At 51.7% G+C, this 27450-nt stretch overlaps 11 protein-coding genes across 11 annotated transcripts; 7 read left to right on the top strand and 4 right to left on the bottom strand.

Moving 5' to 3' along the window:
• Positions 1-492: 492 nt before the first annotated feature.
• P152DRAFT_437997 (uncharacterized protein) lies at positions 493-1546 on the bottom strand (the record flags this gene model as incomplete). Its single annotated transcript, XM_033677596.1, has 1 exon — positions 493-1546. Exon 1 carries the CDS (start codon positions 1486-1488, stop codon positions 493-495), a length of 996 nt encoding a protein of 331 aa, XP_033533172.1. The 5' UTR covers positions 1489-1546.
• A 354-nt stretch (positions 1547-1900) lies between these two features.
• On the top strand, positions 1901-3036 carry P152DRAFT_467156 (putative 3-beta hydroxysteroid dehydrogenase/isomerase; the record flags this gene model as incomplete). The annotated part of the gene is made up of 3 exons (XM_033680751.1): positions 1901-1918; positions 1971-2219; positions 2281-3036. The coding sequence occupies 3 exons, from the start codon at positions 1901-1903 to the stop codon at positions 3034-3036; spliced, it is 1023 nt and encodes a 340-aa protein (XP_033533171.1).
• Positions 3037-3171: 135 nt separating this feature from the next.
• P152DRAFT_467154 (uncharacterized protein) lies at positions 3172-4579 on the bottom strand (the record flags this gene model as incomplete). The annotated part of the gene is made up of 3 exons (XM_033680750.1): positions 3172-3729; positions 3778-4430; positions 4534-4579. The coding sequence occupies 3 exons, from the start codon at positions 4577-4579 to the stop codon at positions 3172-3174; spliced, it is 1257 nt and encodes a 418-aa protein (XP_033533170.1).
• Positions 4580-6541: 1962 nt separating this feature from the next.
• P152DRAFT_450241 (uncharacterized protein) lies at positions 6542-9460 on the top strand (the record flags this gene model as incomplete). Its single annotated transcript, XM_033678158.1, has 4 exons — positions 6542-6646; positions 6697-7113; positions 7143-7156; positions 7456-9460. 4 exons carry the CDS (start codon positions 6542-6544, stop codon positions 9458-9460), a joined length of 2541 nt encoding a protein of 846 aa, XP_033533169.1.
• Positions 9461-11145: 1685 nt separating this feature from the next.
• Positions 11146-13543, top strand: P152DRAFT_474694 (uncharacterized protein; the record flags this gene model as incomplete). The annotated part of the gene is made up of 2 exons (XM_033681347.1): positions 11146-11214; positions 11621-13543. The coding sequence occupies 2 exons, from the start codon at positions 11146-11148 to the stop codon at positions 13541-13543; spliced, it is 1992 nt and encodes a 663-aa protein (XP_033533168.1).
• Positions 13544-14333: 790 nt separating this feature from the next.
• On the top strand, positions 14334-15977 carry P152DRAFT_459482 (L-2-hydroxyglutarate dehydrogenase mitochondrial precursor). Its single transcript, XM_033679684.1, has 3 exons — positions 14334-14558; positions 14614-14726; positions 14788-15977. The coding sequence occupies exons 1-3, from the start codon at positions 14450-14452 to the stop codon at positions 15778-15780; spliced, it is 1215 nt and encodes a 404-aa protein (XP_033533167.1). The 5' UTR covers positions 14334-14449; the 3' UTR covers positions 15781-15977.
• A 105-nt stretch (positions 15978-16082) lies between these two features.
• P152DRAFT_59025 (uncharacterized protein) lies at positions 16083-17599 on the top strand. Its single transcript, XM_033683094.1, has one exon. It carries the CDS (start codon positions 16336-16338, stop codon positions 17233-17235), a length of 900 nt encoding a protein of 299 aa, XP_033533166.1. The 5' UTR covers positions 16083-16335; the 3' UTR covers positions 17236-17599.
• An 872-nt stretch (positions 17600-18471) lies between these two features.
• On the top strand, positions 18472-18973 carry P152DRAFT_474692 (uncharacterized protein; the record flags this gene model as incomplete). Its single annotated transcript, XM_033681346.1, has 2 exons — positions 18472-18745; positions 18795-18973. 2 exons carry the CDS (start codon positions 18472-18474, stop codon positions 18971-18973), a joined length of 453 nt encoding a protein of 150 aa, XP_033533165.1.
• Positions 18974-22378: 3405 nt separating this feature from the next.
• On the bottom strand, positions 22379-23869 carry P152DRAFT_459476 (uncharacterized protein). Its single transcript, XM_033679683.1, has 3 exons — positions 23645-23869; positions 22925-23536; positions 22379-22885 (listed from the first exon to the last, which is right to left on the bottom strand). Exons 1-3 carry the CDS (start codon positions 23765-23767, stop codon positions 22517-22519), a joined length of 1104 nt encoding a protein of 367 aa, XP_033533164.1. The 5' UTR covers positions 23768-23869; the 3' UTR covers positions 22379-22516.
• Positions 23870-24654: 785 nt separating this feature from the next.
• Positions 24655-25011, bottom strand: P152DRAFT_378480 (ankyrin repeat protein; the record flags this gene model as incomplete). The annotated part of the gene is made up of 1 exon (XM_033675672.1): positions 24655-25011. A coding segment is annotated over one exon (357 nt), but the record flags the coding sequence as incomplete, so codon positions are not given.
• A 1932-nt stretch (positions 25012-26943) lies between these two features.
• On the top strand, positions 26944-27443 carry P152DRAFT_474689 (uncharacterized protein; the record flags this gene model as incomplete). Its single annotated transcript, XM_033681345.1, has 1 exon — positions 26944-27443. A coding segment is annotated over one exon (500 nt), but the record flags the coding sequence as incomplete, so codon positions are not given.
• Between the last annotated feature and the right edge of the window lie 7 nt (positions 27444-27450).

Raw genomic sequence — 27450 nt, 5'->3', positions numbered from 1 at the left:
CGGTAGATAGTAGAAACTCCTAGGCCAGTTTCCGCTGCAATAGCTTGTGGTGACCAACCTAGGAGGAAATATCTAATGCATTGAGCGCGTTTCGTGTCTTCTACGCCATGGTAGTCATACTGCAGCTCTAAAGGCTGGCTAAAATCGCGTCAGTAATTTAAACTATATTAGTTCTCTAGGAATATATACATTTCAGACATTTGAGCCCCGAATTCAGCGCGTTGTGGTCATAAAATGGGCGATATCGCGTTTTCTGGTGGAATTGCGGGCGGGACACACACACACTCAAAAAAACGCCAAGCGTTCTCTCACATTTCGCAACCGCCAGATGTCTGTCGAGTACTGCCTTCTGGTCTCCGAAACCCGGTCGTGACCAAGAGATACCGCGATGACGCTAAGATAAGGCTTGATTCTGTTTGCTGGGAAGGTATTTCGACCTCTTGCGTATGACTATCTATCTAAAAATTGAGACTGCTGGTCTGAAGCTCCCTTCTAACAATTTGCAATGGTAGATCCTTTAATACACTCCACAAAGCCACTGCCAAATACCTCCACTGGCGTCTGAAACCCGGGAAGAAATTTACCAGCCAGTACTTGCACGGCAGCCTCAATGGAAGCAATCGAGGTGAATGAGTATCCATTCACTGTGTGAAGGACTGCGTGTCTGACTGTTTCATCCTCAGCCGTGATGTCGACAGCAGCGTGGTACGGATTTGCCTCTCGCTCCTCAGCAGTTGGACCACTTGGTAACTCCATGAGATCTCCAGTTGGGAAGGCAGCCCCAGATACATGGGCAAATGTGCGGACAGCGGAAACTCCTGTGGCCTTCGATATTGTTATCAGGTCAGGCAACTTGATCGGAAAGCACATCACACGTCCTCTGCCGTCGCCGAAATCGAACTCCTGTTCGCTTGCAGTATCCTGATGCACCATCTTCCCACCAATGTCCTGACGTTCTGTCACCATGGCTCCCTCCTGGGCGCTGATGGCCGACCCCCTCGACATTTGACCCGAGACGTGCAGTGCGATATCGATGCTGCTGGCGGAGGAGTCCATCTGTTCCAGGACATGCGTAGCCAAGCAGCCGAGCATTGCGACGCTGCCGCCACAACCGGGCATAAGCATGACCTTCGCCTTTTTGGCCTCTTGACCCAATTCCTCGGCACGCTCGTAACTCTCCAGTTCGGCAGCAATGTCGAGATAGTGCACACCATTGCGGATACAGGCTTCCATGAGGGGCTTGGCCGTGCGATGAAACGGGCCGGCGCAGTTGAGAAAGACCTCGATATCTTTCAAGGCGGAATCGACGTGCGCAACGCTGTCATGTACATCAAAGGTCTGGTATGAGAGGCTGAGGGAGTAGGCGAGGTCTTGGAGTTTCTGAGTGGTTCGGCCGGCGAGGATGAAGTCAAGGCCGATGCTCTTTGCATGTTCGCTCGCAAGGCGGCCGGTGTAGCCAGTGGCACCGTATATCATTAATTTCCCCATTGCTGAGCTTGTGTTGGGGACCGGAGATGAAAGGAACAATAGGGTAGTTATAATGCCGAATATGATTTTGGTTAGAATGCTCAATGAACTTCAATCAAAGGTGAGAGGATATATAGGTTTTCCCACCACCATGCACGGCATCATGCTTCAGGACCTTCAAATATCTGTATCTCATTTAAAATGGCGCTTATTAATCTTACTCATCGTGAGGCGGACTCTTAGGTGAGTCCAATTATGCTAAGATAGGTATTTCGGGATTCAGGTTTTATGGGCTGAACCCTAAAGCCCGAGAACTAGCTTAGGTAGTATTTATATGCTCTCTCCAGTCAACTTTGAGCAGCATTGTTAATTGCTTTATCTTTCACTGTCATCAAATAAAACCAGCCAAACCAACCTTTCAGATATTTCAAATATGCAAGAAATAGTTTTAGTATGTCTCACGGCGTACTACGTTGATACAGCCATAGTTAACCCATGTGTAGATCACGGGAGCAACGGGGTTCATTGGGTTCAAAACACTCCTGTTAGCCCTCGAAGCTGGACATACCGTGCGAGCAGTCATACGGAAACCTGAGCAAGCTCAGAAATTGAAGACTCATGTCAAGATTGTTCCACATACGGACAGACTGGAGTTTGCGGTCGTGCCAGATTTGACCAAGGACGGCGCGTTGGACCATGTCCTTGTGGATGTTATGGCTATTTTGCATATTGCTAGCCCTTTAGATAGAGCGGTAAGCGAATACTTTCGAGGTTGCCTTGAGATTGTTTCTACATGCTAATTCAACAGAAAAGGCCGACGACTATGAACGCAACATCATTAGTCCAGCTGTCGGAATGATTACTTCTCTCCTCAATTCTGCGATCAAAGTGCCTACCATAAAGAGATTGATCATTACATCCTCGATGACCACTCTAATTCCCTTTGAATGGTTCGCCAAACCTGAGGGTCGGATTTATACGGCCAAAGATCGCAATCTCAATCCACGCCGTTCAGTCTCACTTCCCATGGAAGCGTACTGGACTTCAAAAGCACTTGCCCGCAACGCTGTGCATGACTTCGTTGAGACTCGTAAACCGCACTTCGAGACAATTCAAATGCTCCCTGGCGTTGTTATGGGCTCGGATGATCGTGCATCGAGCACAGCGGATCTGAGGAATCATACGAATCAATGGGCGTTGAGACTGTCCCCTATCCTCGGAGAAAAGCGAACCGATTCCATGGTTGGCGTTCCAGTCGATCTAACCGATGTAGCGAGAGCGCAAGTCGAGGCCATCAACCCGTCGATTCCTGGGAATGTTGATTATACTCTTTGTGCCGAGTCACCAGAGGGAATAGTGTGGGATTCCATGAATGAAGTGGCTAAGAAGTATTTTCCAGACCGAGTGGGAAGCGAAGAGATGCCGTTGGGTGGAACGTTGCCAACTATGACGTGGAGGGTCGATGCTCGAGAAACCGAGCAGGTTTTTGGCTGGAAGTTTTCGACATTTGAGGAAATGATGAAGGGTGTGTTTGAGCAATACCTTGAACTTGTCGATGCGGAGAGATAGACGAATGAGACGTAGATATGGTTTCGAGCTAAGGAGTTCGGTGATACCTTAAGATAGATGCTCGGCTTCAAATCTGGGTTCTCTATCAGTCGCATTGACTACAACCGACCGGCATTAGTTTTGGTTCGCAAGCCGTCATGATATCCAGGAAATTGCCTTACCAATGCTCATGAACATGATACCAAATTCATCCGCGTCCTCTAACCACAGCTGGGCTCGTCCATCCAGACCCACCCCAGACTGAATGGTAAAGTACTCCCACTGCATATATTCTTTCCCATCCCACATCACCAGCCATTTCAAGTAGAGCTTTTCCCATTCCTCCTGGTTTCTGGCATGCCAAAGATACCCCGCCGCTGGTGCGGGCATCATGCCCAAATCTTTACAGTCATAGCTCGGCAGGCAATGGTAAACCGAGTAAGACCAGTGGATAAGATACAAAGCGAAGATTGCACGACGTTTGGATGACACATGGATCCAGGACGACCAGGTTGGACGCTCGTGGGTGGATTCTTCTGGTAAGATGAGGCCAGTAGTGACGCTGTGGTAGACGACGTTCCTGAGATCACGAAATAGGGACTCGGGGAGCAATGTGACGGAGCGTTGAGATTTGGAAGGAAAGAGCAAAATAATGGTGTAAATTACGAGGGCTTGGAGGGCTGGAATGAGATTGTCTTCCGTTAGGGCTTGATACTAATACAGGTCAGAACAATCGGACATGGAAACATAGAGCCACCTTACTGTATCGACCAGGGTTTGAATTTCATTTTTAACTGCTTCCAGCACCATGAAGCTTGTTCCAGGAGACTGTCCATCCCACATTTTGGTCAAGGTATAGCATCTGGCCAAAGCCGTTGGCATAAGACGTTCTGGTGTCACTGTATCGTGGATAATTGGCGGAGACAAGATGCCCTTAGCTATCATACGGGGCCATGTTCGCAGACAACGAAACAAGGTTTGCATGCTGTGCGTCGCCAGAACTGGCCTGGTCGTGATCGACGGCATCAATGAGAGATCCGGCTGGAAAATGGGGTCTGGAATTGAATGGCCGATTGTCCAAGGGGTACAGAAATCTTCGAAGTCGCCTATTGTTCCGTGTACAATATCAAACAACGTATTAGATGTGTGGTTGTCTATTGCTCTTTGCGTCAAAGTTCGGGGACTGGCAGATAGCGAAGGATTGTCCAGAAATTGGTCTAGAGGAGTGGCTTTAGTGGAGGTATCAAAAAAGACAACTTCACGGGAATCCGAGTTGCTGTTCGAGCTTGTATCGTCGGACCTGGGGTATTGGCAGGTAAGGCTTCTTAGTGAACAACGACTGCATATTGGTCTCCGTAAATCGCATTTCGTTTTCGAATCCGAGCATTTCTGACAGGATTTCTGACGAATGACGACTGAGCCTTTCTCGCATTTTTTGTTTCTAATGTGTCGAACAAGGGATGACGCTGCACAGTTGGTGTCAATCCTGGTGACCGGAGGGTGTGGCCGACTACGTACTTTGGCTGAAGGACTTGTCGCATTGAGAGCATCTAATTTTCTCCATGACTTCTTGAGTAGATTACATTAATGAGTTCGGAGTAAGTAGTAAGGGTCTTGGCTATTAAGCACCTAATTAGGACTTTAGGAGTGAAGGGGTGATCTGTAATCGCGAAGTTACAAAGTTTGTACTCGGAGTTCCGGGTTAAGCCAATCTCTGCTGAGTAATAATGTATAAGGCGGTAGTGAGCTTACTTATGTCCAGTAATTAGCCCCTAGCCGAGCTCTCAGTGTAGATCTAGTATTAAATATCCACAGCTCGGGACATATTAATATTAGTTTACTGGCTGGTCTTAACTCTTGAGCCATGCTGTCTGCAGACAATTCTCTTCGCTCCGTGCTTCGGGGTGCTTGTTTGCGAACGGTGGAAGGATGTCATCTATTTTAGCGGCCGAAGACGAAGGACATCGGAGTTCGAGAAGGATATTTGGCAGAACTCCTCGCTTTCGCGGACGCCGATTCCATATCTATCCAGGACACACGGCTGTCGTCCGATCGTCCCTAACTTGTGCAATTTACATAGTGCAACTGAAGCCTGAAGGGCAACCGATGTGAAGGTCTGAATTCTGATCCAGGAGAGAACCGGCCTCAAAATTGCCGGCGAGAATCGATCGTTCCATGCTATGTCATTGGCAGCTTAGGTCGGAGGGGCATGGAGAGAAATTTGTTTCGTCCCCACGGTTTGCTCTGTTCCGGCTCCGACGGTGGGACATCCTGCTACGGTAGCTTGGTTGCTACGGTAGCTTGCTGAGGTGTCGTGCAGCTGTGAAATATCTGCCCTGGAATTGGATAGAAAGGGGCATTCATAAGGAGCTCGACTATTGGAAAGGACAATTGCGTCTGGTTACAGCTTCCAAGGAGATCGAGATGCTCAGCCGAGAGCGAAACCGAAGGGTTGGGGTTGATAGGCTGGTAAGCGCCCGTTTATATCGCCTAACCCCTCACCTTTCCCAATTCCATCTAGCCCCTACGGATCCTTCAAACAAACTCCGGGCCGTATCAAGGCAATTCTGGTTCATCCGAGCTGGACACTCTGGGTATGGGAAGGGAGAACCAGCAGATAACCTATCACAAATTCGCCACCTTCCAACCGATCGCAGGTTCACCATGGCTTGCAAGCTCTGGAATGCAGAGCCCTCAATGGCGTTCAGCCTTCAGGAGAAAGGACAGGCATGACGGATGACCACATCTGAATTCTGATGGCCTTGATTGATGATACGAACTTTTAGTGTCTAACCCCCGGTCGAAGTCAAGACCTTCCAGCCTTACACTGGCTCGTCGGGCTCGTTCGATGGGGAATTCCAGGAACCCATGGATTGCAGCGATCTTTTCCCGTCTCCTGCGTCCGTATGAATCTCCGATCTGTGCCCACTGCCCAGTCAGCGAAACTGGATTTCCGTTCGAATAGCTTGATACACTACCTGTAGTTCCTGTACCAATAGAGGGGTACCCCCGGCTGATTCTTGCCATGCGAAGCAAGGCGTCGATTTGTTTCTTCTTAGCTTGGACGATTGTTCTCCCCTATCCGCACCCTGATTGGAGGATCCTGTCGTGTGCCCATCGCCTTTTGATACAACCTTCCTCCTTCTGCACCATACGCTGCCCTTACTTCGAGAGATGAGACTTTATTTTCAAGTCTTGGAAATGTCGGTTGATTCTCAAGCTGAAGGAACGGCTGGGGATATCTCTTGAAGTTCAGATGAGCTCTGATTTATCCTACTCCTCAGCAAGCTATTGTTGAACGCTACCAACATTAGGAGATCCATCTACGTTACAAACTTTGTTCAGTTAACTAAACCCCCGATCCCTGAGGCTGGTTTGTGACGCACATACTTAACTTACCTGACTGTACTCCCGTAAAGTCAGACCCAACGCTTACCGTACTGGCTCTCCATCCAGTCCCAGGAACCGCTGTAGTACGGGCATCCCCCCGGCTTCATGTTTGTACCCAAAAATTGTCCATGCCACCATGGCCCTCTTCTCCTCTTCTAAGCTCCTGAAAATTTCCAAGATGTCTTCTTTACCGTCTCTCCGACCAAGCGACTCGCTATCTATGCCTCAGCGGCCTATTTCGGTACGTCGATGTCTACTGGATGGACAGTCTCGTGACTGGCTCGTCTCAAGTCCCTCTTTACCACCTCCTTTGCCCTCGTGTTCGATGTTCCCCTCAGGCGTTCAGCTGTGCTAATTGATACTTCCGTCCCAATCAGAGTCGATCCTGAGTTTGCTTTAGACGCTACTCTGTTCATTGCGTGGCCATTTTCGCAAATGAGCGGGTTGTTCAACTCTGGACTCCATTCCCTATCCGATACTTGCCATAGAGCATTCCACGGCGACAACCGCTTCAAGTACATAGACCGATCGACAGACCTTCCTTCGAAACTCTCGACCTTACTTCGAGCTTGTAATCCGAATTACACATTCCCTCAGACGACCGACGATATAAAACAACTCCTCCAGACTTGCAGCCATCCAATTTGTGGTTCATATCCCGACTACAACAGCGGTACTTGGGGGAGTAGGGTCCGGTCAAAGCGGTTGGTACATACATTGCTATGAACACGGAACAGCAAGAGTTCTACGGGTATGAACACTTGAACCATTTCCCACCCGACTTCTAGAACCATTCGAATGCTTTCCTTGGTTTGCTCAACAATGCAAGGGGAGAGAATGCAATTCCCTTGGTTCCTCTCAGGTCCAGTCTCACTCCAAGTGGGTCGGCTGCCTGTGATCCGATTTCCGTTTGCCTAAACCATCCCTCCACCCTGGCACCACCCAAACTTTCTGATATATCCGCCATGTCAAACAATTGTTTTTTGCTTTGCACTTTGCACCTTGCACTTCCACTTTCCGTGCGACTTTCCAGAGTTGACCAGATGTCAGGCTTTCAGATTGGCAATTACCCAGTCCATCGTCCACCCCGAAGTCGAACTTCGACCCTTCAACCTTCGACACCCCCAAGCCCGCACGCTTTCCCCTGCATTTCCAGGACGCCCTGGGTACCCCGTATGTGCAAGCACGAAATACGCCAGCGATTGGGCAACGCCCGGAGAACGCCATAGCAGAGCAGCAGGGTGCTCCCGTGAATCCCTATGCTCCTAATTCCCACTCCGCCAACTTGCGTTCGAGTGTGCACCACTCGTCGGCCTCTCAGTACCCGTATTCGACTCCTGATCTGACGAACCAGCATCATACGTCGTTCCCTATATCCCCAGTATCCCAGTCGAATCAACTACGGCCGTCCTCGGCAGTCCAGGCAGTTCGACCGTCTAACATGAACCCGTTTCAGGTTCAGACGCCCCCACCCACAAGGGATTCATCCACCCGTCGGAGAGATCCAGGAGGCCAGATGGTACCGCCTGCCACACCATTGCATGCCGCCAGCGCACAACGAAACATCACGACCCCTAATTCGAATTTCCCGCAAGGCGGATCCGTATTCGAGAGCCCGTTCCAGTTCAACCCTCTTCAGTTCTCTCCCGATGTGTTCCAGTTCCCAACCCCTGGGCCAGTATCGGCTCCTCCCTATGGCACGCAGCATTTTTGGGATCAGAATGTACGGTCCGATGGCGTAGAGGTGCCTCCGTCGCTGCTGAGCGATGACCCATTCGGTGCCAGTCCACAACGTGCCGACATGGCCTCATGGCAACCGTTTGGAGAACGTCCAGTCTTCCAGATCCCGCAGCAACCGTTTCCAGAGTCGAGTCCCATCCACCATGCACACCAGCAGGGCATGTGGCCCCCCAACCAGATGCAAGCCATGCCGTCACAGCCAGTGGCCCAACCCGTCCAACAACCGCCTGTTAGTGTGCATCCACACATGTTGGTCAGTACGTCGACCGCCTCAGATGCACCGGGATTTAGACCGCATTATGTTCAGATGGGTGCCATCCAGGAGAACCGCCAGCCGTACGAACAACAAGCCCGCGAATCGAATCGGGATCGAGAGGCGGCCAGGAAGCCGCGGGAACAGCACTCTCGCGCCCCTCATAACATGTCGTCCAATCCCTCGCAGTTCATGGCTCGTCCTGGTCTGCAACGTAGCAACACCGACAGTGGCTTCCGCCGTATCCAGCGCTCCCACGTGCAAGAGCAACGTTTCGGCACCGTCCGACAGCCTCCTGACACCACCTCCATCCCGCGCAAACCCTCCCCTCTAAAACACCTCTCCCAAGCAGCATTGACCTCCATCCCTGAATCGAACCCCCGCCCTCGCCCTCGCACACGGCTAGTCATCGACGAATCCGGCCGTGCCCGCACCGAGACCGAACCCACCCCCGCCTCCCCTAGCCACGCCTCGACCAACTCGCACTCCAGCACCGCGACCAATCCTCACCGGTTCGGCTCCGGATCCCATGCCTGGCTCGCCGCCTCCAGCGACACGGACGATGACGATGACGACCTCGATGACCCCGCCATCCACAGTCAGCGCTCTTCCTTCCTCTTCCAACCTGAGCCTCCCTCCGGCGTCGTCGGCTCGGCGCGCAAGGCGAAGCACGCCCGCATCGACAGTAACGAACGAATCGAAGTGGCCAAAATGCCGCGGTCATCGTCCGCAGCCTCCCTTTCGGGAGCGCACCGGCACGCCTCCTCCGGCGGGTTCGCGCACGCCGTGTCGCGGAAGCTGGGTGCGGCAGCCCCGTTGCCCGGGAACGATTATCGGCGGTTCAGCATGGGGAGCTTCGGCGGGGCGGGGTCGGTGGGGATGATGGACGAAGGCAGTTCCGAGGGGGCAACGCCGGGGATCAGCGAGGATGGGTCGTCGTCGGTGGAGGGACAGGCGCAGACGGCGCTGAAGCAGCAGATTCTCGAGGGGAGGAGGAAGAAGCCGGGGAAGTCGTGGGGAAATCATCCGCAGCAGCAGTATCACCACGGCGATATGTTTTGAGGTGATGTTGTGAGATATACCCCACCTCACCGACGTGGCAGGATGTCAGAGTTACCCCGAAGACCGGTTCGTGATCCCCATGATTCAAAGCACATCCACAGACTTCACCAACCGCGTCCCGTCTTTTTGCATATGGCTGTCCCTTTCCAGCCACTTTTTTTGTCCTTTGAGCGCCTTACGTTTCCTCCCGTCATCGATGACGTCCCGTTGCACCATCGCGCAGTTTTTCGCCTCTTGTCTCGCAGCGACATGGTTTCATTTGTTCGCCGATGGATTTCAGGTCGACGGCTTTTGATAAGCCGTCTAGCGACGGCCCACGATACGATATTGGCAGCGACTGCCTTTGGGAACGGCCATGTCCTTGTTCTACCATCTTTGTTACGGTTCATTCCGCCAGCGACTGCGCGAAGCGACCGCTTTCTGGGGGTTCAGGGTGCGCATATAGATCCGTACGGCTTGGGCCCGGCATATCGCATCTTTCGAATGATTCCTTAATGGCTTTTTTTTAGAGAAGGGAGGCTTGCTTGGATGCGAGGAGCACAATGTTGATGATCATATACCACGGTAGCTTGGTGTGCTCGATCAGATGATATAAGAAAATAGGGTCGCAGGTACTACAGGTACCAGAACCAATATCAAGAATATTTCAAAGAGATTGAACGTCGAGCCGATGAATTGAACGAGGTTAAATATTGCTATCGAAGCATGATCTTGAAGTTGTAGTCAGGGTTGATTAAGTTGTCGGTACGCTTGATGCTCATTTCCATTCTCTCCACGAACGCCATATGGATATATGTTTAGGAGTGACATCCATGATAAGTTCCCCCCTCGACTTGACATCCAGGCACCAGCCCATCCGGATGACGATTCTGCTTGTCCTCCATTCGGAAATATTCAATGTTCCAGCCTTTCGGGGTATTTCTTGAGGCATCAGCTATGCCAATTCACCATTCGACACCATCCAGATTTGAGATTCTAGATTCTAATAGTTTGCAAGGGAGGAACCAAGAATCAAGATAAAATCCTTCGCTGCCCCAGATCTTATTGCACCACTTCTTTAGGACATCTATATTCTGTCTCGTCCGCTCGCATGCATTTAGTGCTGACAAGGTCCATCGGGCATTAAACATGGATATTTTCCCCAAACGGAATGGATCAGGAACCGAAAAGGACACGGGGAAAGCGGATTTTGGTGGAGGCGCAGCAGCATCCAGGAAGCAAGTCTGCATGTCCTTAACTCCGTATGGTGTGACAGTTTGAGAGCCTGAGTGAGGAACCAATTGTTCGGATTCCTCTAGCTTCCCCAATATTAATACGAGGGAAGCACTCACTAAACAAGTCTGACCGGACAAGTCGCTGCATGGTGATCTGATGGAGCTGACGACAACCCGACCACTTGAGACCAGGAGACTTTCCCTCTTCGGTCTTCACTGAGAGCTCCGAACTCTTCCCTTCTCGAATCCTGTTGCCTATTCCTCACCTCTCCACCTTCTTCCTTTTCTTCGCGTCTCAAGCTATCGGCCCCATACCTCCTCGTCGCCGTGATACCTGAGGAGAAACGTCCGTTTATCGCGTGCTCAGGAACCCCCGCAAACATGCATTCTTAGATCATTCTTTTCCGTCTCCTTCGCTTGATTCCCGCCCCGCGGCTGCTGGTGCATGCGTGAGTGAGGTAGCAGTTGACCATGCGAGTCACGCTCGCCGGTCTTGTGTGTGTGTCTGCCGTTGCAACCGGTGCTGCACTTAACAGCTGGGTAGATTCGGCAGCTCAGAGGACTCATATTCGGCGCATTGCTTCGCCGGAAGATCGTGGGAACGATCTGAGCAGTGGATGCGCGCCGTCTGCTCTCCCTGACACACCACTCTTCCCCTCTGTCCAATACGGTACCACCCCCCGAGGATCCTCACCACAGACATTCGCGATCTTACTGAACATGCTTTACAGACGGTTCAATCGCACAAGTCGCATTTCCAGTTCCGTGTCCGTGGTGTAGAGACGATCCAGAACCAGAGAACAGTGGAAACGACGGAGACGATCCATTGGTTGTATGTATCCCTCCCTACCCGGCTGTGCCAGTTCCATCCAACCGGCAGCTCACCGTTGATATTCCGACCTGCCACTGCGCCTTGTACAATGTGTTCCCAAACTAAGGTGTCTAGTTCTTCGACCTTCGTGTTTCCTCCTCAGACCAAGTCTGCTCGAACTCTAACATCACCCTCAACGGACATTCGCTGGCCACATCCGGTGTCGAGGACGTCTCCACCTCCCCGCTGGTCCTCACTGGTATCGGCCAAGGTTCCGTCCCCATCGCCGTCCATTCACAACTGCACGTCGTGTATCTTGACGTTTCATGGGCCTTCTATTGCCTGAGCCCTGAGGCCGACACCGCCGACCAACCTCCCTCACCGTCTGCGCAGCTCCTCACGGTCGCTATTGATAGATTTAATGGGAAGGCCGTTGAAGGGTCCTCGGGATTTACTCTTTCGTTCAACCAGACCCAGCGACCCCAGGTGCTTAGACTCGATCCCAAACCCATCCTCACCTCCGCGTCGGCGACCGCTCTCGATCCACTAAGCGACTGGATCTCTCCTCCACCCCGCCTACGTCTTCCCTCCGACTCCAACAGTGCTGTAGATCGTGATCTTCAAGACCTTCAGGTTCTTGAGCGTGAGCTCTCCCTGCTGCAGCGCTTGATCGAACAGAAGAGACGAAGGATCGAACTCCAAGGGAAGCCGGACGCCCCAATTGCCGAAGAAGAGCTCAGGGACTGCGACAGCATCCGTTGCTACGTCAACTATTTCCTTCAGAAGGCTCACGGCGCGGCTCAAGTCCTGTATACCAAGCTCCCTTCGTGGCATTTCAACGAGGAACCCGGTGAGGGCGTCGTGAAGATGCATCATCCCGCTGCCCAGACGGACCTCGAGTCCCAATCAAACTGCATTCAGCCACCACCGCCATGCCACTGCTCTCCGGAGAAAATTGACATGGAGGGCGAGAAGGGGTGCGAATGCGCGGTCCCCGGCGCTACTCCATCCCACTCCCACAATGGCTACCACGTTCTCGGCAACCCCGAACCATCCACCAAACGCAATCCCTTCATCACGCTCCTCCACATCCTTCTTTCCATCGTCACTCTCGCTTTCATCTTCCGACTCCTCCGCAGCTGCTGCTGCTCCCCCCGCCAACGTGCCGAACGAGCCGCCCGTCGAGAAGAGGCGCGCACGGCACGAGAATACCATTCCGCCGCACTCTCACAACAGCCGTCGAAATGGCGCAAATGCTTTTCCCGAAGGTCGAGCAAGAATCCAGCAATGGACACGATGAATTACGAAGAAAAAACACAGTTGGTTCGCCAGCAAGAGAATGTGCTCGAGCGGGAGATGCAAAACGAAATCCGAGGACTACAGATCGCTCACGAGGTGGTATCGAGCATGGTTCGCACCGATGTCTGCCAATCTTGTGGGTTTAACCCGGGACCTACGGGAACCTCTTCCACCGCCACCCATCACATCCATCAAACCGCATATCAGATCTCTCCGCATCTCGCATTTATGTCACCAGCCGCTCATCACGGCACCTCGTCCAACCCCTACCGCTCCTCCGCCCACCGCCCTCGCCCCATTACCATCCCCTCCCCCGCCCTCTCCATCACCTCCTCCTCCCCCGTCCGCTCCCGTGCCTCCTCAGACGGATCCTCCTCCGGCCGCTCCATCTCCGGCTGGTCCGGCCTGTCCGGCGTCTCCCGCAACACCACCCTCCCCCCCTACCGCACCGACGCCTCCGACTACGACTCGGAAACCGAGCCGCCTGCGTACGGCGAAGATGACGCGGGGGAGCGCGGCGCAGTCGCCGACGGATTTTCTAGACCGGAATCGCACAGGGGGGTCGGCGGGGGAGAAACGCGGCGATACGTTCCGGGGATGGAAGGGACGGCGCGGATATCGCAGGAGAGGGAGCATGTTAGCGCGATGTGGTCGCCGCAGAGCGCGGGGGCCGATGCGGATGGAGAGTTTAGCCCGCGGGCGAGCATGGATACGCTCGATAGTCGGGGGCCAGGGATCGTGGGGTTCACGTACGTTTGAAGCGACTCTTGGATCTACTGGTCCGGTTTTTTCTACGAGGTCCACGAGGGTTGGCGTTGGGATTGGTCCCCTTTCATAGGCTGGGCTGCTGAGATTGGCGTTGCTTTCTCGATTTCATATGGGATTTCTTGGATCATAGGGGTGGGTTGGGCGTTCGGTGCGCTTCGCGGTCGATTAGAGACGGGTATCTGATGGTCGAGCCTTTCGTATCCTGGGCTGATCACTGTACAATTCCAACACATACCGGGCGGCAATTGCGATGCTTGGTCAAAACAACGATAATAGTTGAGCGGCTCCTTGTGAGCGCTTTCATTTTATATTCAATACATACCCAGAGTGTATAGCTCCAACTTTCTTTCGGTAGCAAGTCTTACGGTGCCACTTCGCCCTTCTTAAGCCGTAAACCTGTGCCTCAAACGTAACGGATTCCCATAATTTGGGCTGGATGAGTCCTGGGTCCATTGAACTCGAGCAAGTCTCTTCGATTGCGATCGTCTGAGGCGAAGGCATCCCAGAGCATTTGAGAGCAACCATCGGAACTTAAACCATCGTAAATTTTGCATCCAGACGCGGAATGCCACGCATAGGAATTCTCATCAGTTCTCATCTATTAGAGCAAAAGCAGCGTTCCTGGAGCGGTTGACTCTCGTCCACAGCACCATCCTTCAACTAGACCCCGCAATGCCCTGCCCAAGACAGACCCGATGAACCCCGATCAGACAGTGGAGCTGCCGGCTTTCTCCCACGGTCCCACCGATCGACCTCCATGTCCCACCCAGCCTTCCACCACCCTGGCGGTAGGCGGTGACGTTCTGAGAACTGCCAAATGTTAATATTCGTCCTTCTTACACGATAGAGAAGCAATGATAGGTGTCAAAATCATTATATGCAGCCGGTAGAATCGATATGTCCTCAATTCTTGGCCGACATGTGGCTCGAACCGTTCGATCGCCACTCCGTCCGTTTTCCAGCCGGGCCCCCCTTTCGGCGGATTTCCAACATGCCGTGATCGGAGGTGTGCATGCATTGATATCAGAGACTTGACGGCAGTGCGCTGACGACCGTCGCAGGTGGAGTGGTTGGTCTCGCTGTCGCGCGCAAACTACAATCAAGAGGCGCCGATACGATCTTGATTGAGAAGCATGGAGGTGTAGGGACGGAGACGAGCAGTCGAAATTCGGAGGTTGGATAAGCCCATTTGTTGCCCTCTTCCGTGTTTGCTGGATCGCATCTGACAATCCAAGGTGATACACGCCGGTCTGTACTATGGAAAGGATTCCTTGAAGACCAAACTCTGCGTTCGCGGGAGGATCCTCCTCTACGAGCTGTGCGAGAAGTACTCCATCCCCTACCGCAATTGCGGGAAATGGATCGTTGCGCAAGATGACGCACAATTCGCGCAGTTGGAGAAGACGCACGCATTCACGAAAGAGATCGGCGTCCCGACGCATTTCGTGTCGGCGGAGGAGGCCAAACGTCGGGAGCCAGATGTCCGCGCGGAAGCAGGCGTTCTGGAGAGTCCGACGACGGGGATTGTTGACAGTCATTCCTTGATGCAGTACCTGCAGGGTGACTTCGAAGATAAGGGAGGGACCACGGCGTTTTTATCGAAAGTGGAAAGCGTCACTCCCCTCGACCATGGCTCCAAAGGTTGGCAAATCGAAGTCTCATCGCCTGACAGCAACGAGACCACAACGATCACCACCGAAACCTTCATCAACTCCGCCGGCCTGTCCGCTATCCCCCTCTCCAACACTCTCCTCCCCCCCGAACGCCAAACCACGCCCGCGTATGCAAAAGGCTCATACTACAGCTACTCCTCCTCGCGACCGAAACCCTCGCATCTGATCTACCCGGCGCACAGCCCCGGAATCGCCGGCCTGGGCACGCATCTAACCATCGACATGGGCGGGCGCATCCGCTTCGGCCCCGACGTCCTCTGGGTCGACGACCCCACCGACTATCGCGTCTCAGACGCGCATCTAGCGGCGGCGCTGGCGGAGATCTCAGCGTATCTGCCGGGCGTGGACAAGGGTGCGATCGCGCTCGATTACGCGGGCATTCGGCCGAAGATGGGGAGGGCCGGGTCGGTGGTGGAGGGGAAGGGGTTCTTAGATTTTTATATCAAGAGGGAGGAGGGGTTTGAGGGGTGGGTGAACTTGTTGGGTATTGAGAGTCCGGGGCTGACGAGCTCGTTGGCGATAGCGGAGGAGGTGGAAAGTTTGCTATATCGTTGATTGTACGCAAAAGGACTTGACTATTTGGAAGTTGGATCTTGTAAATATACCACGCTAGGATTGCTCCATTAGTAGGCTAGTAACAGGAACGAAGGACAACTACGGGGTATTGGATCTATTGCTGTCCTCATTCCCTTGATGCCTCAAACCATAGTAGTCAGAGCCCTGCGATCCGTAGTCATAATAACAAACTCTCAGCATATTTTCTATTCGGATCGATATAACGCTTCGACCATGACTATGTACATATTGTTAATCATCATTGTGTGTAACTTATGATTATCCACTGAATGCACTAGTTGGTTTCCGGGCCAGCTTCCCTAGCTTGAGAACTGCATGTATAATTAGTCACCCTACCCAGTTCCCCACATAAGGCCTCCATCTCTCTCTCTCTTTCCTTTCTTTCTTTAGATTCGATATCACGAATAAAACCGTCATCCCAGATATGCTCGTCTATGAGGCTTCCTGCTCGTTACAGATACAATTAATCAACCGCCCCAAGGGAAGCACCTGACGGCCCCAGTTCTACGCAAGATAGCCGGACAGCCCTAGAACATGAATAGCCGAGCCCGCCTCCGCAGCGCCCACAAACTCCAGCAATCTTTTGTCGCCTCCTTTTTCTATCCTCACAAACCTCAAAGCTTTACCCCTATCCAAAATTACGGACAGAACACCAGGATAGACGACGAAGCTGAAATTGTTAGACGCATGTCTACGGTCGGTGACCTAGGATTAACCGACGATGCAATCACCGCTCTCGACGGAGTTCAACTAGACAAGCTCTGTCGGGAGAGATATGGAGTCTTATGGACTACCGCTGGGAAACTAGAACAGATCCGGTGGTGGTACCTTGGCCAGAATCAAAAGCGATGGGGCTGGCGTATCTACAGAACGACGTACGACTCGGAAGTGAAATGGGAGCGATTTATTCAAATCTTTAACGAGGCTCTAATATCGACAATCCGAGAGGTACATGGGAACGAGGAACATATGAAGTTTATGGAGTGGCCTATTATGTCTGATCGAGAGCGCTTCAATGAAGCAAGCACCATAGAGCTAAGAAAACATTTTCTTGCCTGGCGATCCGGCGGCGGGCCGATTGCCGCCGAACCTCAACTTAGGAACGAGAAAAGTTTAATTCTGTTTGCTCTCAGCAGACCGAAATACGACTACTTTATTCAGGTTGATAAAGAGAGTATCGACAATATTCTGGCGCAAAACGATCCAGTTGATGGATACGTAAATGTGGTACAGGCTGACTGGCCTGGCGATGACCCGGATGAGCTGGACGACATCGAGGCTAATGATGGGTATCCGGTAATAGAGGGCAGGAGTACACATGATATAGGATTTCAGAGGGTGCGGCTGGCTTATCTCTATCCGGATTTTTACGAGGAGGTAAAGAATTTGGAGAGGAGATACTGGTATAGAAGGCCTCCTGAGATCTATACATAATGCATGTCTACCTACACACTCCAGAGCTACCTCGGCCATCTCTGAATCCCATTCTTGGTTGACCACATAAACCGTCCATGAATGCACACAGCTATGCATCCCGTAGTCCAGAGACTCAACGCTTCCTTTAGAGGACCTATCCACTCCCACCAACGCGTGGTCGCACAGCACCCTCACCGCCTCGTTAAAGCTACCAGACTTCTGCTTCTCATCCTTTGTATCCTCTTATGCCTTTCTTGGTATTCACTCTCCTACTATAATACCACATCTCGGAATTCGTTATCTCTTTTGTGTCTCCCTTCTTTCTGGCAGCGGCGATGTCGCCATCACCGGCCTCAGAGATAGGGACGGACGAGCCCTGGGCTCGGGAGCTTGCTACCAACGCAACTAAGCTTCTCAGAACCCATTTTCCAAGTGGACAACGCTCCGCATTCGTGAAACCGGTGAACGAATAGTGGACTCTGGTAGTGACTTATCCGGGCGAGACAGACGCTGTCAAAGTCTGGCTCCGCGAAAAGCTGTGTTTAGGTAACCGTATCGCCGTTATCGTGCGGAATTATATACTCGAGTCGTTATTTGTGCAGTATCCGCCTTCTTCCGCCTTTCCTCCTCAGCTTCCTCCTCTTCGGGCCGTAGGGACCTACTGCTACTGGAACCCCATTTTGGGCCATCGTTTAACAGTCCCACTGACTTTGTAAGCGTCGCTATTACTGGCAAGACTCTGGCTATGGTCGTTGCCTCTACTCTATCTCTTCTGGTCGATGTCGTCTGCTATCTTGCCATATATGTTCAGCGCCGCAAGCACGATGATCTACAAACAGTCCGCTCAATTCGTTCGGTTGGTTATCTTTTAGTTATAGCGGGAGCAGCGATCTGTGCTGTGGCCTTCCTCTCACGACATCTCTCGCGGACTGCGGATTCTCTATTCTATGATGAATATGGCGGTCGTCAATTCCCTTCCAGAGACATACAGGTACGGTTCCCTCAACCCGCGGTTGCTCGATTAACTTCTCATGTCCGTAGATTGTTTTCATTTTGTCCATATGCCCTCCTCTTTCAAGAACTCTGGATCGCCTTCTGGATCGCCTTCTGGTTCGCCGTCTGGTTCGCGAAATTCTTCCAAATCATCCCGATCAGAGATTATCTTGGGTGTGCCGTGGGATGCCTTCGGCAAACACTGAGTGCTCAGCAAGCGAGTCGACCCCACACACTGAGTGCTCAGAAGGGCCGGAATCGATGGGTGGCACCACGCTTCAATCGTACAACTCCTTTGATACTTCAACTGAGGCCGATTTGATCGGGTACACCGAGCATGACGGCCCATGTGGCTTGGTCTTCCTAGAGACCGGGTATCCGTTCCCCACCAATCTCAGCAGCCGGCGCTTAGACACACTCCGCCACCGTATATTACAGAGCTACATGCGGTTCCTCGCTGGGCCATACCCCAACTCGGGGGGATTAAGGGTCATTGACATGGAAGCCGGACCTGAAGCGAATTGGGCAACAGATTGTAAGTCAGTCCATCTGGAGCCTCCGTAGCGGCAGCTGACATGGAAAAGTCGCTATAGCGAATCCTAATTCGACCGTCGAGGCTATTGACATAGTCCCCATTGTTAACGACAAACTGCCTACAAATCTGGAGTTCCGTCTTGACGATGCCGAAGTCGAGCTGGTTAAGCACTACGATGTTATACATTTGCGCAACTTCTATCCGAAATGCTGGCGCGCCGCGCTATAGAACATGTACAAGTATGTCACTTCTCCTCCGTCAAAGCTTCCCGGCTAACTTGAGTTCTCTTTTAAGCGGATTATCACAAGGTGGGCGGATTGAATTGGAGATCCCGAACCTCTTTCCCGAAATTCCCGACGGAAACAACATACTATCAGCCTTCCAATCGGAGATCTCCTGCCTACTGCGGCAGCTGGGCATCGACCTTCGTGACGCCGATTGCCTGGACGGCCTTATGCTGGAGACAGGTTTTGACGATATCAAGGTTGGAGAAATCCCCATACCAGTAGATGAATGGAAATGGGTGGATGGGTTGGATATGATTCGACATTTCTTGATATGCGAGGGCGGCTACTCGCGATCTAACGCCCAAGCGCAGTTGGACGCTGTTCGAACTGCCTGTCAAGGGGTAGACATGATGATCAACGTCGTTTTTATTTCTGGCACGAAACGTGCGGGATAAAGCTAAATCAGATGATCTTCCTGTCGCAAGATGCCCCTGTTGGTTTTACTGCCACCTAACATTCCATTCTCTGCCCATTACCGTACCCCTAGGCTAAGCCTATTTAGGACTGCTCACTCTTCTCCTATGTATTTGCCTATCTTCAACGGTTTAGCTAGCTAGAGGACACTCTTCGATAGAATGGGAATCGTCAATATCAACATGCGTTGTGTCTACACAGTAACTGAGCTTAAGCAGCGAACTTGCTTAATCATCACCCCCGCGTAATGCGACACTTCTTCTTTAATAAATAGACATGCACCGAGTGAGGCACGCTTAATAGTAATTGCTCTCTTACCGCTTGCAGATCCTGGATGTGAGAGCAACGCAAGTCTATGAACTGAGAACTCCTGGATAAGCTCCTCCAGATGTGTCTGCTCAACGCTAACTACTCCAGTATCCTCAAAGCTGGCTTTAATATGCGGGACACATTTAAGGAGCCGATGAAGACACTCTTTCGTGCAACGGCATATCTGACACGCAACGCGGTATACGGCCAAATAAAGCTGGGCCTATGATAATTGAGCTGTTGTAGGGAAGGAATTTCGTGACGCTCTCCCTTACAATAATATCAATGAGTCGCTCCCCAATATCCCTAAGACGGAGGCTTTTCTCTCCGAAAAGGAGTGTAATTGCGTTCCGAACTTGTTCGAGCTCTGTAAACTGGCACCGCTCACGGATGCCTTCGAGGTGATGGTCGGAAATTTGGCTCTGGTCACGACGTTCCCACGACCATCCAGTTCTCACGACCCTGTGCGCACAATCCAGTTCTCATGATCTTGTCCCCATGCTCCTGTTCGCACACATACTCTCCTCTCCCACGATCCTGGTCCCACGATCCTGGACGCAACCAAACACGAACACTCCCAAGGCGCTTGCCGGATCTACAGTCTAAGAATGGACCCAAAGAGCCCAGGCGCTTGATTGGCTTGGGACTGTATATGTTCGCAGGTGGGACATGCAAAGCGTTCATATCTGGAGCTTGATCAAAACTCGAAGTATGAACACTTTGCCAAGACATATCTGGAGCTTGAAATATGTGAGATAAATAGCGGCTTCGCTTAATCAGGTCATTGGTACAGCGATATAGTGGGAAAACACCGTTAGATGCCAAAACAACGCAGATAGGTTGATCTTGACATTGAAGAGCAGGAATCCTGCGAAAACAGACTCTTCCTGCAGCTATTATGATTTACAATAGTGATCCTTTTCCCAAAAAGAAAAGAAACTTAGGGATAGAATCGAATACGGAATGAAACCGTGCTGAAATGCCAAGAACCACAGATATTCCGTGACAAAATACAGCTCCAGCTTATCTCAGCTTGGGCTCAGACGGTATCCAAGCCATGACTCTGGTTAAGCTAAACCATAACCAGATTAGCCCCATGTTTAGCGTGAACGCCACTCAGCTGACTGCAACTGTCTTGGATACCGTCTGAGAAACTCTTGCAAAACCTGAATGGACGCGTGAATGGTGAGATTTGGTGAAAATGACGAGATGGCGAATAACATCATACGAGAAAGTTGCGCGGGCTCCAAAAGTTGATGAAATATAGATAAGGGTTTGTTAAACCGTCCTATGGCTTTTAAATATCAATTTGCTAACTGTTCAATCTATAACTAGTGTTTTAAAACTACTTGTCGTGTCGTTATATGTGAAAGCTCAATCTCCAGATCTGCCTCCATGCGAGTGAAGCGCCGGCAAGGCCGCTCTCATCAGCGTGAAACCTCCCCATACCAGAATCCAGCCTCTGTACAACCACTTCCTATCGAGAAAACAACTGAAGAACGGATATCCATAATTGCAACGACACCAGAGAAAGAGTTATGCTCGGTACTGCAAGATCTAGTCAAGACATGTCTAATACGAAAGAACATCAAATACCAGCATGATCTTACTTTCCATGGTTTGCAGCGACTCCTGGGTGGTCGGCTCCCACGTATCAACCAGGTTCGGGCTCTTCGACGAATTGTTTTTCGCCATGGGGATACTATTGTCTCTGCTAAGACTGGTTTTGGGAAGAGCATTATCTTCCATGCTATCCCAATCTTTATTGGCAGAATTGTTATCCAGTTGATTCCTTTAAGCAAGCTTGGAGAGGAGCAGAAGAGGTCAGGCCTTGCCTTGTTACAGCGGAGACCAAGCGCACGAATCCGAACCTGTTAAAGGGGATTGCAGCTGGATTATACACCCATATCTTGATGAGTCCTGAGCAAGCAGTTAGCGACGAGTTTCATGATTTGCTGTCAAACCCTAGTGTCAAGGACGTAGACACGTAGTGACTAGGGCTGGACACGAATAAGGATTTTGGCTATTCGTATTCGACTTTTCCTCTTGAACGATTATTCGTATTCGACTACGAATATTCGTACGAATACGAATAGTCGAATATTCGTGTCCAGCCCTAGTAGTGACGTTGTCTGGAATACGTGCATGCCTGGAGGAACGAAGTTCCGTAAGGTCTTTGGTCGCACGAGGGGAGACAACAAACTTCTAACTAGACCTTAAATCACATGATATTCACGTGAGTTTCACGTGATTTGTACTCCTCCTACCCCAACCTTCGTCGACAATCCAAATGGCATGCCCAGACATGTATATATCAGTCAGCAAGTTTCCCACATCGACTAGAGCGATTGGCTGGAGGGAGTAGGAATCCATTCATTCCTTCGTTCCCTTCGTCGACATCGCCGTCGCCGCCCGCTTTAGCCCGTATGATATGATTGGAACGAACTATGAAACTACAACACGCTCCACAGCGTCCACTTCGCGTCGGCAGACACCGCCGGATTCTGACTCTGCGCCTGACTAAGTCCGGTCGTTAAGACTAACTCCGACCGTCGAGACTTGGCTCTGATCGCCGAAACTGACTCCGATCATAAAGTCTCGAGAAAAAGAGGAGGGATGCGAGAAAAACAGAAGGCGAGGTCTCCCCATCGTTAAGCGATCAATGTTACAAAGGGTCGGTTTTCAATGTCCCTCGCTCTATTTGCGCTCCGCTAGCCAATGCCTGGTTTACTTAATATATCTAGGCCGCATTTGCTTCCCCTTAATATACCGTCTGTCCCTCCTCTGATGACCAGTCCCAACGTTCTGCGTCTCGAATCGTCCCCTCGCTTAGTCGTTCTAGCCTATTCTCGGCGGCGACTATGTTATCGGGCACTCGATTGCCGATAATGTCTCTTTCCCGCGCTCGAGACAGGAGCATAATCCCATCTAGCGATGGGCAGCGCGACAGTTGCACGTATAGGCCGTAGGCATCGCATTGACTGGGGACGGCCTGGCCATCGACGTTCGTCGTCCTCGCGCCGCGAAGTTCCAGCGCCACTCGGTCCAACGTCTTTCCTTGCACCTTATAATCCGTGTATACGAACGCCGCTGCGCACGGCAATCCTCGCCGGCTGACGTCGTGCATCTGCTACGGCCGCTTTCTCTGGCAGTCAATTTTGACGCTGACGGGCGTTAGGAGGATGGTGCCGGCTGCCATGCCGACGAAGTTACACTCTCTCGTCGTCTCGGTCGCCAGCACGATCCCGGCCGGAGGCCCGAAGTAGAGTATGGTATCGGCGTTGACGCGATGCCCGGGGAATGCCTGGTCGAGGACGACGTCTAATGCCGTATAGCGGGCGCCATTGACCAGCTTCAGGCCTTGGTGGGTGTTTTGGTTTACGGCGATGGGCATCCCCGGGACGAACATGAAGATAGCTGGGACGGGAACGGCGCTGTCGTCCCCCTGACTTAACAGCATCAGGGCCTCCTCCTCCGTAGGCTGGCCATCTTTCCACTTATGCTCAGACATGAAAATCCGAAGTACGCCTTGCCTTTGGCGTTGGAAGGATAGCATAGCTTCGAGGTTCAGATTCCAGCGGTTCCGATTCAGCGGCGTGATTACCGTTATGCCGGACTCCCATGGGATGCGTCGACCTTCCTGGTAGCACGTGTCGTTCAGAAAATCCATATCGGACTGATCTTGTACGCCGTGCCGGATCCGCCTAAGGAGTTGCTGGAGTCGTGGGTCTCCAGCCGCACGGACCTGTTCGTCGAGCATCACGACTATGGTAAACTTGTTCTATAGCGCGTGCGCTTTATCGTGCTGGTGCCTCTGCTCTGCTCGGAAGGATGTATCGTCGGTCTACGAAATAGCATGGCTAGGGAGAAGGATCGACCGCTCTTGGACCGGACGGAACTGCCGGAAATCCCCGCAGAAGATAATAATCGGGATGCCGCCAAAGTCGTCCGTATACCCTCGAAGTCTGTACAGTTGCTCGTTCATTATATACAGCGTCCGCGCACCCAGCATACTGATCTCGTCGATAATAAGCAGGAGTTTTTCCTGCTACTCGGCCCGGTTTCGTCCATCGATGCGGAGATTGGTTGAATTCCTCGGCGCAAATCTTTCCAGCGTCTTCTACATCTTAGAATAATCAAGCAAGTAATTTCACCTAATTTCAACATATCCCTCTAGTTGATACACTCATTAGGATCAAGATAAATCTATACGCCTTCTTCTTTGTATCTCACGGTGCTTTCCCATTGTATCCCTATACAAATCACCTGACTTGGCGAAATCTCCATTATCGCACAACATCTGCCTCGCTCTCGAGGAGTAAACTGACAATGTCTGTATAGCCGTCTTTAGAAGCTTGGTAGAGCGGTGTTTGGCCCCCCGTTGTCAGCTCGGTTTGCGTCAGCCCCGCTCGTAAGAAGTAAACGGATGATGTCTGTATGGCCGCGATTAGAAGCGGTATGAAGCGCTGTCCTGCCCCATTTGTCCGCCTCGTTCACGTCTGCCCCGCTTTCGAGAAGTGGACGTATCACCTTCTCATTACCCCGTACTACGGCCCATTGAAGTGCGCCGGTGAGGCCTTTGACGGTTGGTCCATTTTCAAGAAGCAGTCGCATCATGGATTCATTTCCTCTCATCGCCGCCCACTCGAGCGGAGTACAGCCGGTTTGATGTCCTTTCAAATTAACATTCGCCCCTACTTTGAGAAGCACCCTTGTCGCATCTTCATTGCCATGCCTGACTGCACGAACGAGGAACCTCTGTTTGCGAGCCATGCTTGGTCCATCCGGCGTTTCTCGAAGCAGCCGTTCAAGTAATTTCTCGCTTCCGGCCTTGCACGCAAAGTACAGTGCCGCCCGCGACGCATTTGACACAATTGTGGGGGATGCCCCATGATCTAGCAGTAGATTGGAAACATCTTCGTGTCCATTCTGGATCGCTCGGTATAGTGCCGTTTCTCCTCTCCGTGACTGTGCATCTGGTTTAGCTCCCTTCTGCAGAAGAGACCTTGTAACAAGACTATGACCGCTGGCAGCAGAGAGATGGAGCGCGGTGTCCTCTCTGTGATCCCTATGATGAATCCCTGCTCCTGCCTGCAGAAGTAGATCCACAACGTTATGATGTCCTTGATATGCTGCTTCATGCAGTGCGGTTCTGTCTAGATCGTCTCTAGCTTCGGTGTTGGCCCGGGCATTAAGGAGTATTCGTACGGCAACATCACTGCCTTTGACTGCGGCAATGTGAAGTGCCGTTCTGCCGTGATCGAATCTTGTCGTAAGGTCGAACCCGAGATCGATAAGCGAGCGCAGTACTATATCGTTCCCGGATTGCACGGCTACGGGCACAGTAGAGTCGCCGATCAGTTCCTTAACCTCCAATTGTGCCTGGTTGCAAAGTGGTTCGATGTCCTCTTGCTGTATCTTTTCCCCGTGGAACTCATTAAGTCTATGGCGGGCACGAATGTGTCTTCGCAGATTATCCTTTCTCGTAGCCCCTTTGAACCGGCATCCGGAAACATTGCAGTGGAAGGGAAAGTTGACGAGTTGATGTATTTTGGCATGCCGCTTAAGATCACCATTGAGTCCAAATCCTCTCCCACAGTCGTTGCACCGATGGGGTTTTGTATGTTTATTATAATGGCGGCTGGGAAGCAATTAGCGAGTGCCTCTCGAGATAATGGCGATATTTTCGAACCTGAATTTCCCCTTCGTAGGAAAGGTTTTTAAGCATTGGTCACACTTGAGCAGTCCGGTGAGGCTACATTTCAGGTAGCGAGCGCCAGAGGTATCGTTTTGCCGAGGGCTCATATCTGGACGCGGGATACCAAGTTTCTAGTTTCGGTCTAAGGGCAGACCTATGCAGAAGGCGAGAATATCCCCGATGAGGGATACCGCCGGCGTACTTGTATAGTCGTGTGCTACGAATATAGTAGTCTGGTCGCTGGGAGTTTTGTTGACTTCGTCTGCATGGCAGAAGGTGACCTTTGTTGCAAGATATCTTTGTTGGCAAAGGGCCGCAAATGGCAGGTTGTAGTGTGTGGATGGAGCAGGACAGTAAAAGGTATTAGTAGGGTGGGCGTGTACTGTCCGGAACTGGACAGATTTCTCTCGAGTAATTTGACATAAATGCAGTTGCTCCCCCTCGTTTCACGGTCAAACGACTTGGCTATTTATTCTACGGTTCCCTTCCCCATCACTATTCGTGCTGGCATATCATTCCACCAAGCGAACCATTGCCCTACTTGTTCAGGGCACCAGCGAGATTCTCCAATGGCATCCTCGCGACACGTCATCCAGCAAGAGCGGCCCTGTACTAGGGCTGGACACGAATAAGGATTTTGGCTATTCGTATTCGACTTTTCCTCTTGAACGATTATTCGTATTCGACTAAGTTTTGAGACGTTTTATTCGTATTATTCGCGAATATTCGTAAATAATGCCAAGACTTATTCGGCAAAAGCCGAGCCAATGAATGAATGCCCAACAGTCGCGACTTTTGTTTACCCGAACACGATCTGGAGGATTTGAGCTCTAAGAGATACAAAGCATATCAATAGCGTCGAATTGATCACTCCTGACGATTCAGCAAGCCAAGTGACCCCAGCTTAAAGCTCTCTGTCGACCATCTCTCCGATGCGAGATACATGGAAATAGCTTCAGAGATAGACGAATAATTACGAATAATTACGAATAATGCGAATATTATTCGTACGAATATTAGTAAGCGGAAATTCTAAATTTTATTCGTATTCGACTACGAATATTCGTACGAATACGAATAGTCGAATATTCGTGTCCAGCCCTACCCTGTACTGATGGCAGGGCCGAATTGGGGTAGGGATTATCTGGTTTTTTTTTTAACTCTCAAGCAGGTATGCCTCTTCTCACATCACCCAATCTCCCCGGCTCCCCCTGCCTAAGCAAGGGCACAGGTAAGCCACCGCTCCTTCTCGGACCAGTTACACCAATGACACGTCCTCTAGCCGCATCGAGAAGGACGCTAGGCCCACGAAGTTCCCTTGCAATTGGCAAGGGTGCCACAAGACCTTCGCCCACGAGCATGACCGACAGCGTCACATCAACTCAATCCACGAGCGGACACAGCAATTTTGGTGTCCGGTCTTTGGATGCGCTCGACATGTTTCTGGCCCCGGGCGCCCTTTTCCACGGAAGGACGGGCTGAAACGGCACATGAAAGTTCACCGAACCGCAGAGTCTGCGTCCGTATCCACTGGCAGCCTTGTACTACAGACCCCTGCCCCGTTCGACGAGGCTATCACGGCTCGTGATGCGGACACTTACAACAACGGATCGGGTGATGTGTTCCGGTTCCTCGATGGTTCCGGTGGACTTTCTAGCGGTCTGAACGCTACACTGCCTGCCCAGTCTAACTATCTTGGCTCCCCGCCCATAAACCTTGCGTTCACCGACGCTGGTATCAACGAATTCGGTAACGTCAACGATATTTCGGGCGCTACCATGTTTCCTGGGATCTACGGGTATCCCGGCCCCGGTGGGTTTGCTCCGCTTGGCACGCTCACTGCCACTCCCCTGGACGGGTACTCCTATGTCAACCAGTCTGCTACCTCCAGTGGGTTCACCGACGCTGGTATCAACGGATTCAGCAACATCGACGATATTTCGAGCGCTACCATGTTTCCTGGGATCTACGGGTATCCCGGACCCAGTGGGTCTGCT

Source organism: Eremomyces bilateralis (assembly GCF_010015585.1).
Source record: "Eremomyces bilateralis CBS 781.70 unplaced genomic scaffold P152scaffold_13, whole genome shotgun sequence".
Lineage (NCBI taxonomy): Eukaryota > Fungi > Ascomycota > Dothideomycetes > Eremomycetales > Eremomycetaceae > Eremomyces > Eremomyces bilateralis.
The sequence above is the reverse complement of the archived record's forward strand: the minus strand, read 5'-3'. Positions and strand labels throughout refer to the sequence as shown.

Excerpts from the sequence above, each read along its gene's own strand:
- P152DRAFT_459482 (XM_033679684.1), top strand. The coding sequence starts at position 14,450 with ATGTCCTCAATTCTTGGCCGACATGTGGCTCGAACCGTTCGATCGCCA. Across the intron at positions 14,559-14,613 it reads CCAACATGCCGTGATCGGAG|GTGGAGTGGTTGGTCTCGCT; the intron begins GTGTGCATGCAT and ends CGACCGTCGCAG. Across the intron at positions 14,727-14,787 it reads CGAGCAGTCGAAATTCGGAG|GTGATACACGCCGGTCTGTA; the intron begins GTTGGATAAGCC and ends TGACAATCCAAG.
- P152DRAFT_459476 (XM_033679683.1), bottom strand. The coding sequence starts at position 23,767 with ATGCTGGGTGCGCGGACGCTGTATATAATGAACGAGCAACTGTACAGA. Across the intron at positions 23,537-23,644 it reads ATTTCCGGCAGTTCCGTCCG|AACAAGTTTACCATAGTCGT; the intron begins GTCCAAGAGCGG and ends CACGCGCTATAG. Across the intron at positions 22,886-22,924 it reads GCACCATCCTCCTAACGCCC|CAGATGCACGACGTCAGCCG; the intron begins GTCAGCGTCAAA and ends AAGCGGCCGTAG.
- P152DRAFT_59025 (XM_033683094.1), top strand. The coding sequence starts at position 16,336 with ATGAATAGCCGAGCCCGCCTCCGCAGCGCCCACAAACTCCAGCAATCT.